At 34.4% G+C, this 10,114-nt stretch overlaps 1 protein-coding gene across 3 annotated transcripts in view; it reads right to left on the bottom strand.

Annotated features, from left to right (window-relative positions):
• Positions 1-917: 917 nt before the first annotated feature.
• snx17 (sorting nexin 17) overlaps positions 918-10,114 on the bottom strand; it is an 81,851-nt gene continuing 72,654 nt past the window's right edge. The window contains exons 15-16 of one of the 3 annotated variants that reach the window (XM_087981782.1): positions 8,321-8,393; positions 918-1,558 (exon numbers count right to left, since the gene is read on the bottom strand). In XM_087981782.1, the coding sequence (XP_087837908.1) occupies positions 1,347-1,558; positions 8,321-8,393 (285 nt within the window). In that variant the 3' untranslated portion in view covers positions 918-1,346. Of the gene's footprint in view, positions 1,559-4,123; positions 8,394-10,114 lie in introns of those variants that run through there. The other 2 variants (XM_087981783.1, XM_087981785.1) reach the window with 2 other exon arrangements.

The raw sequence follows: 10,114 nt of genomic DNA, 5'->3' as shown, positions 1-10,114 counted from the left end.
TTGATTACAATCTGAACAACAATCTCGGGCAGTTCACCCTCCCCCTTCAGAATATCCTGCAGCTGTTCAGTAACATCCTTGACCCTGGCCTCAGGGAGGCAACATACCATCCTAACCAGATATGGCAAATCAATTATGCTTGCATTTTTCTCATTCAACCATCTTTTATTCAATTCAAATTGAATCATCTTCCACAATGATTTGACATGATAAACCCCAGACTAATGGTCTGCAGATTAGATTATTGGTCTTGTGATATTACCACTACACCACTTGTTCTTATTAGATTCGAGCAGTGAGTACATTACAAGTACTAACCTGATTGGGTGCAGTAAGGGAGAAGTGAGTGGATTAATATGAAAGCCTGATCAGGACCTTTGAGAGTACAGTGAAGAAGAAACCAGTGAGAGATTTGAAGTGAAAACCTGATCATGAACAGTGAGAAGACTAAAGCACAAGCCTGTTCTTCAGTAGTGACAGTAAATTAAGATGCCATCCTGATTGGGAGAGAATTAAAATGAAAGTCTAAATGGGAGCAGTGAACTGGATTAAAGGACAAACCTGAGTGGGAACAACGTGAAAGCAGAAAATTGGTCCTTTGTCCAACAACCTTCAGTGGCCTTGCCTCCATTATAAGGTTAGAAGTGGGGGATGTTCACTGTTAATTGCACAATATTCAGTACTATTCATGGACTGCTACAGTATCTGAGGGTCATATCAAAATGCAGCATGACCTATACATATCCAGATTTGGGTTGGTGAGCAGAAAGAAACAGTCAATATACATGTTCCAAGCAATGACCATCTCCAACAAAACAGTATCTAAGCACCACCCCTTGACAATCAATGGTATGACCATCACCAAATCTCCCATTATCAGCTCTGCTTTGTAGATCAACAGAATATACCAAATAAAATCACGTTATGAAAATATTTTTATTTGCATATTACACAATTCAAGCTTTTTTATACAAATTTAAGTCTGCTTATTCATGAGACATCTGCTGGTATAGGAACATACAGGAAAACAAGCTATAATACAAAACTAGGCAATTAGTGTTACATTAAGGTGCATTAGCTTTATTGGATACTGAGGATTAGATAAACATTTTTTTAATGCCACAAGATAATTCTTACAGCATGAATGTTAGAAAGCAATTAGTGCAATACCATTTATTGCAACACATGATCTGGAATAAACAATCTTTCACAAGTGTTCAGATGAGGAATGGAAATGGTGAGCACAAAGGAACCTGTTAAACCTTCAACATGCTGAAAATAATATGGAGTAGAAATCCATATTTAAACTATGCATTAATAATGATGAAATAATACCTCAATTCACATCAGTTGTTATAAAAAATCAAGTCTACTTCAGATCGATCAAATCCCAAAATGGTCATACCAATATTTAGAGCAAGTAAAGAAATTTTTTTATAAGATGGATCTGTCCCAATTGCCACTCTATAAAAGATACCGGTTACAGTTGCCATATATCTAAAATCTGTCGCTCTTTGGATCTGATCTTGTTTCCACTCCGAGGTTTCTCTGCACCTGTCTGGTTTTGTGAAATCAGAATAAAAGAGTCAACATCCTGTACCACCTACTCTCACCAAACAAAAAGTTGAAATAGGATTATATTTGAAACAGATTTTTAAAATCTGCAACTGGAGAATGGTACAACAGATTCCGGGATACATCTTAGAATAAGTTTTCAGCTTCATTAACACTCCTCCCTCCCTCCTTACTTTAAGGAATATGCATCTTGACAATAGAAACGTGGTCATACATATGTGCAAACATTCTGGTGAAAAAAAGTTTCAGAATTTAATTTCAATGTCAACATATTTTAAACTTTTTTTTACAAAAGTAACTCAGTATTTCAAAATTCTGACAATATATCCACATTAAATCCACAATTATTTGATCGGAATACTTGGCCTCATCTGAACACCAAAATATCAATGTCAGAAGCTCAAATAATGGCAGATTTCTAAATTATAAAGCAATTGCTACAAATTTTCCACAATTTAAAAATGAAAGCTTAGTTTGGAAAAGACTGCTATCAAAATGCCAACCAGGGGTTAGATCAGAAAAAAAAACTGTCAAAAATGCTCTTCCAAGAAATGTTTCCACTGTTATGAAAATACCCTGTATGAACAATGTCTACCACTGAACCATAACAAAGCAGCTCCTTGTTAACAAAATTAATTTGGTTTATAGCATGACTTATTATAGGGTAGTTGCTTTCTGAACCACATTTCCTGGATTTAGAAACTGAATAAGCATTAAATTCTGACTCTTAAAAATTCTAAGTTCCATTCCATTGTCTTTTGCTGAAGTGAATTTCGAACGAGTGTGTAGCACGGCATACAGACACCAAAAATGATACAGAACATATCGAGATTCAAGTTCCATTACAGTCTTGAGTTATGAAGCAATTAGCAAACAAATTCAGATGCTTTTTAATGAAAGGGTCACAAATAATTAGCTTCATATTTATTCATTGGTCTGATAAAGGATGCCTTCTATAGTCATTCGTGTTAACAAACTTAGTCAATATTGTCATTTGAAATAAGAATATTGAAATTAAAAACTTGCCCTCCAAACAATTAGATGGAAAATATAAAATAGATTATCCAAATGGTGGGGCAACAATGCAGATGAAGCTGTTGCAGATCAGGCGTCATAGGCAACTACACTGACTTAAGACAGCATTCTGTGGCCTACATTTCTGATAATAATGTAGACACATTTGATGTATTTTGTATTGTCAAACTCTTGTTGCATTTATGGAAATTGAAAACTTCTAAAGATATTATAAATTTTACAAAACAAAAATAGTTAGCTTATGTTATGGGCCACAATATAAAACATATGTTTCAATAAGCAGAATATTAAACAAAGGAGATTCCAAAGTACCTCAGAGCAACCATGGACTTTGCTGCAAGGCCCATCGGAAGTCTATGAATGCACTTCTGATTATGCTTGATATTTGTAAGTATCTTGTCCAGATGAATAGAGGAAATACAAGTCTGCACACATTAAAAGTCTTATTTTGAAAAAGCTGAATAAGATTTTCTCGACCATAAGCAAAAATATAAGTCTACATTTAAGGACAAAGCACAGTCTGATTGCCTATGCTGGCCACATATATGTAGAGAATAACCATATAGAGAAAAAAATTTATACAGCAAACAAATTAAATCTCCTAAATAAACTGGAATGCTTACTCGCACCTTTATGGTGCATTCATACAATCAGGTTATGACTTATCACCTAGAATTTAGTCCCTGCAGATTACTGTTAAAAACACAGCATTCAACTTCCTGGGACTGTCATGTAGGAATCCTACATAAAGCACTTACAAATTTTAAAAACAAAAAAAGGATCAGCAGGTTATATAAGGCATTACTTCTGCTAAATTTCTAAAATAAGAGATTAATAAGAATAATAATTGTGATAAGGAAGACGAACCAATACAATCCATAACTGGTTGCCTAAACAACCAACTCCCCAGTTTTCAAAAAGTGGAAACAGACAGCTTCATTGGCTACTTGGCCACAACTGCCATTTTCAGAAAAAATATTTCCAATCAACAACTAACAATGAACTCTCTCAATTTTGATAGAATTGGATCACATTCTGTTTTTTAGAAGGTTAGAGACTGCATACAACCCATAAAAATGTACATACTTATTAAGTTCACAAATGCCGTAAAGTTCACCTGTGTACTAATGGTTGCATTTCCTACATCAGGAGTGAGCAAGGAACATACTACATATGGAATTCCAAAGAATATCTCCCATTTGTCCAATGTGACTTCGAAAAGCCATAGAAATAAAAAGTGACATGCTTTTGTTTCCCTCCAGTGGCATCACAGCTCTTCTCTAATGAAAATCAGGGACTCCAAGCAAATTCAACTCCATCCATTTTCTGAACAGAGGGGAATAACACAAGACAGCACTAGTTCCTTAGAAATATTCTGAATGAGTGTGAACAGTTACACTTCATTGCTCTTTGCATTCCATCTATTCAATGATATTCATATTATTAACCCATCAAGGAATTTAAAGACAAGTTTGCTATTATCAATCTTGCATTTTTGTACTAATAATGGTAGGGAGAAATGGAAAATACTACAGCATCACAAATTAGCATTTTGATTTTTGGAAACATTTAAGGGAAAAAGTATCACACACGTTACCATCAGGAGTTTCTAAAATGGATTGTTTTTTCAGTTGTCTTCTTTGGAATTAGAAAATTTAACTAGTATGCCAAGTGATATTTACCAGTATATATCATAAAAGTCAAATAAGCCAGAAACTTTATATTTTGTATCAGAGTTTTCCTGTCCCTTCTCCATAAGCCAAAAATATGGAAAGATGGATTAAGATTTGAGCTTTAAAACACTAGCCATGCAACTGAGGAATAACTTATTAGGTAAGAGTTTTGGTAGTCACTGTACATATATCAAGCAATACAAAATGTTGGTTAAAATTAAGGACATTTAAAGATGAAAAGCAACTCCATTCAGATAAAATCAAAAGATGACTCCATTTGTACCACATACTTGGTGAGGTGTTCACAAATTATTGTAGTAGTGACCAGAAAGCACAATTAAAATATTGTGACTGAATATGGAGCCTGTGACCTCGTTGAAATTTAATTAAACAACTGCTATGGAGAAGCCAAAAACAGCATATTTGGTAATGTGAAAACTACATATGCAGTAGTCCCGTGTGTTGCAGGACCAATCTATCTAAACTGTGTTTGCACACTGCGAAGAACTATTTCCTTATTTATGTAAATAATTTTATGTAATTATAATGGCCAGGAGATGCAGTGAAAGAGGAATACTACAGTAGTTATACTTAAGATGATATATGAACTCTAATACTTCTAGTGCACCTTAAGTTTTGATGAAAGTTGAAAGCAACACATTAGTGTTAAGGCAAAATACTGCAGCTAATAGAAAACCTGAAACAGAATAGTGAAGCAATTCAGCAGGTCTTGCAGCATCTGGAGAGAAAAAGAGAGTTAACAGAGTTCAGTATGATTTGGAAACCAAAGAAATCATACAGACTTGAAACATTTCCTCTATTTCTCTATCTATAGATAATGAGACCTGTTGAGTTTCTCCAGCATTGTGTTTATTAAATATGAATTGCTCCATCTAGTTAAGACAGACTTCACTTTTATTCTTTTGATACTTCCAAGTTTAATTATTTTTCCAAACTTTATAAAGAATGAGGACCCAAATATTATTAGAGCACGCATCTTAAATATTCCTACAAATCTGCTCACTAGGTAGGCAGCCCACTGAATATGGATGTTGGATCAGCATCACCATTTCAGGTATAGTCAGATAAAAACAAAGGTGACACTAAAAAATAGAGATAGCTTAAAGCAAGGTTCTGAACTGTACATCTTGACAATGAAAATTAAATATTAAATCCTCCTCTCAACGTGTAATATACTTTCAATGTCTTAATTATTTTATTACAGTATCCTTTTGTATGATCAGATTGAAAGATTGAAAGCCCTTGATAAATGTCTTCCACATATGAACATTTCAATTTTATTTTATATTTGGTTTTGCAGAGTGCCAACTGCTGAAAGATGTAATAGGAAATGAATATATAAGCTATAACTCTTCACTAGAAAGAGGATCTAACTCATGACATTCTTATCCAGAAATATGTCCTACTGTATAGACAGACAGATACAAATACCTTGCTGCTATTTGAGAATAACAACTTACAGTAGGAAACATTACGTGAAATTAAGCCAATTTTCTAAACAAATTATTGAATCCAATTCTGACCATGATGCGTCCTCAATGTTCCTGGCTAGCCAAATGCACAATTATAATTAGACGCTTCTGGTGTGTCTAGATTGTCTTTTTGGAAAAATAATGCCCCAAAATTGTCAAAACTTCCATTTTAGTAATGCTCCTTGAAAAACAAACCTGGGCAAAGTTTGTGCGTGTGTGATTTGACATTTACAATTTTGTCCCAATGAGTTACCCTCACACTACATCAGATTTTATTTCTGATCATTCATTTTATCTTCCAGTTTTGTTATAACAAGTTTTGAATTCAATACTCTTCCAACAGTTTATCTTTGTTTCTTCTTCTATTGATGTACAATTCGCAGTTACCTCTTTACCTGCTCTTTACTGAATTCATGGAGAATACTGCTACCACTGTATTTACAGAGATAGCTTTACAATCAAACAGCATCAGGCTTTTGCAACACTATGTTGAAAATTCTCTGCCAAAATTTAGCCAGCTAAGCAATCAATGACTGGAATCAAGGCAACACAAGGTTTCAGAATATGGTCGTATAGGCTTGAATTATGTTTCTTTGGGCTACTTAAAATGGCTTCTGATCCTAACAAAGAGTTATAAGTAAAACAAAAGGCATCAAAAACTTTTGGCACCAACATCACGTCTTTGCTAACTAGTTTATGGGGTAGGGAAGGGCTTGGTTTAATATTAACTAAAGACAATAGCTACCAGTGAAGTACAGTACCATTACCAGAATGCTAGTATAAGAGAATGAGACAGCAATTAAAAGCTGTTTAACTAACAGAGGACTTCAAAGCTTTTAAAGCATTTGCATTTATTTTTGCTCAGACTGGTGGATGGCTAGTGGTTGTAAGAGAGTCAATAGTTGAATCTAAAATAGATGTTACACCTTGGTAAAAGGAGAAACGTACCATTTTTAGGAACAACAAAATGAATGGACTCTTTACTATCTTAATCTGTATCATACTTGCACATGTGCTATGTAGTTAATATAAGTCAACCAAGAAGCAATCTTCTAGTATCGCTGCATACCCATGTTATTGCTTAAATCACTTAACAGTAGAGTACTTCTACATGCATCCTGTCTGAAAAGAACTCAGAAGATTTTGAAGAGGATGGATGTACTCATTAGAATACAATAGCGATTTTCATTTCAAGAAGACTTAAATGCTTCACAGCTGACTTTACATAAATAACTTTAAGCATAGATCAAATAATTAGAAAGGAAATATGCAAAAATCTAACTCTGCTCAGTTTGGTACTAAGGTTTCAAACAACATTTCAGAAAGGAGTAAAAAAAATGATTGGAACCTCTGTAGGTTTGGCACTCATCAACAATGCAATCCTGAAGGCTTCAGCAGAATCTCTCAATCCTGCCTGCTGCAGTATTCTCTAAAGTTAAGATTTGGTCTGCATTAAGTTGTTAGCAATTCAATTGCAATTTTACGCTGAATTGTTTGGTTTTCCACATGCCTTGTTCTGAAGATGCAGATATTGTTCAAACAGGATTAAATTTGCAAGATGGATAGGGAAAACATTGATATTTTAGTGTGTCAATTAGAGGGCTAAAATAATTAAACCAATCTTAAAAATTAGGATCAGCTTTTTATGATCTACTCAATGAATAAGAGGGTTATCTAGATACAGCCTCCAATTTTCTGCAGTTGAAACCAAGACTGTGGACCAAAATTAAATCAAAAGTAAGTGAACAATTTGCCTTGTGCAAGTATAATATCAGGTCACTAAGTGGAATTAAATGTATTATTGCGCAAATAAACATTTAATGAGTTTATACAGATGGAAATATGATTGACACCAGCATAATGTACAGTTACTGCAAAGAAGAGAATACAAAGACATTTTGATCTTGTATTGAAATAATAAGATGGCATTCAGAATGTACAGTAACTTTGCCACAGTGATCACCAATGGAAAACAGGCTACACTTTTCTCTGCAACCTGGATTACATTTTAGTAGTCAATCTGGTGCTTTATATCTAAATGAAATCTTTAGTTTCTATACTAGCTGGGTGCTCTGGCTTGGCAACAAAACCACTGCTACAATTCCGTAAACAACTTAGTGTCACCGTTCAATTTTTTTTTAAAAAGTAGAAGACATTTTCAACTAACTTCAGTCTGCAACGACAGTTTTCAGGAATCATTGAGAAATACTGTTAACTTTCATTAATATTTTGTGTAAACATAAGCAAATCTTATGAATTTTCAAAAAAATTTGAATCATTGTGCAAAATACTCTAGTAAACGATAATTTGGTGTTAATCATGATCATAAACAAAAGATCATGACCGTTTAACTTTGTTGCTTCTTGACATATCATGATCCATGATGACATCTTCCAAACAACAATCATGGTTCAATCCTTCGGTAGATTCTGTGCAAACTGATCAGATGCAAGTGCAAGATTTCTGTTTTCCCCAGGCAGTGAATGGTTCACCTAGCAAAACTTCACAAATCATCATCACCAATTCCCTCAAAGGCATAGTTACCATGGAAGTCATTAGCACTGATGTCACTGGATGAAGTTCCGATTCCCCGGATGCTAACAGAAGACAGCTTACTCTACAAGATGACAGATGAAGAAAAAGATAAAAATTCAGTGAATAAAATCCTTCAGTTGAAAAGAAACAAAGTTAAAATATTTAAAACAACTAAAATATTTTATACCTGAAGAGGTTAGCACGTATTCAGAATTTAATAAACTGAATTAAGTGGATAACTAGTAAAATGGACATTGAATGGATCAGCACAGTATGGTCTTATCTTCATAAGTCAGAACTTAAGACTGCTAATGAGTGACATGATGCCAAAGCTTTTCATTATGCAGCTATCAGGATGCATGCAAGAATTCCAAACTTCAGTCAAAACTTTATCACAGGAGAAGAGGGGTACTGATTGGTGGCCAAATCTAGTTCTGATTGGCTGAGACACTACTATGGTGAATGCAACAAAATTAGGACTCACCCCTCTTAGACTTTGAAAGACTTTAAATTTAGTTGTACAGCTAATATTTTCTATCAACCTGCAAATAAGTGCTGAGAGACAAGTTCCTATGGAATACAATTTTAACATTCGTTAAGTGCATTCGTGAATTCAACTTCTTTGTGAAAAAAATTCCCATTCGCCAAATATGTTAAGGCTTGATTTCTACTAATGGACACACTTGCATATCAAACAGTTTCACCTTGAATTTTGAACACCTCTGTCAGGTATACTCATAATTTTGCGTTCTAAGAATCTCAGCTTCCCAAATCTCTTTCACACAATCTTCATTCCAGCAACACTCCCTTCTGCCGCTTAAGGATTGACAATTTTCCAAAACTAATGCTCCAAGAATTACACAGTTCATCAGAATCGAGAAAGCTATCCACTCACACTGGTTCAATGGGTTCAGAAATAGTTGATAAGTCCATTGCACAACCTGCAAACTTTGCCACATGTAGGACAAAGACTTGAAGGGCACTTTGCATGCTTTTGTATCTAGTACCTCAATTCACAAAGCCAAGTATGACAGGCACTTACCTAACTGCCTTATTAACTTGCCTCCTCTATACCTCAAAATATTCATGCTTCTGTGTCATTCAAAATTGTATGGCTCAAATTATATTGTTGCTCCATATTCTTCTAAAACAATGTATCACTTCACACTTAACCTGCAATTGCCAGGTGTCTATTCACTTTGCCAGGTGATGCACTCTTACAGCCTGCTGTTAACCTGCTTATTATTTCCTACATTGAAGGTTTTTTTTAATGGAAATTTGGTAAAGTTATATTCTTAATATCATACTTAGGCCAAAGATAAATGTGATAGCAATTGCCTAACAGTGACCTGGAGACTCCTATTTTATATTACCTTCTGTCAGGAAATCATTCAGTTACATCCTGCATTGTGAAGGAATAGGTACCTTTACCATCAAGTACCCAAGTTACCACCTCCCTTTAATTCCACGTACTTCTATTTATTCACACAAGGAAGGCGGGTGGTAATTATGTTTGTTTTCAAAGCAAATATGTACAACATTTACATAGTACCTTTCTCTGTCCTTGCTGTTTCAAAGAATTTAATCAGGTTGATCAGATACAAATAACCTTTAAAACTCTGTGCTAACAGTTCTTGAACTCATGCTTTCCAAGTAAAAATAAACTTTTTCTTTGACAATTGTGCCTTAATTTTTTATAGTCAAAATAGAAACAGACTCCCAGTCCATGACGACCAGATATCCCAATTTGATCAAGTCCCATTTTCAAGCATTTGGCCCATAACCCTTTAAACCCTAACTATT

The sequence above is a fragment of the Chiloscyllium plagiosum genome, unplaced genomic scaffold (genome assembly GCF_037043375.1).
Source record: "Chiloscyllium plagiosum isolate Xiang-an unplaced genomic scaffold, Cpla_swu_hap1 HiC_scaffold_3, whole genome shotgun sequence".
NCBI classification, from domain to species: Eukaryota; Metazoa; Chordata; class Chondrichthyes; order Orectolobiformes; family Hemiscylliidae; genus Chiloscyllium; species Chiloscyllium plagiosum.
This window is presented reverse-complemented; position numbering and strand designations above follow the sequence as displayed.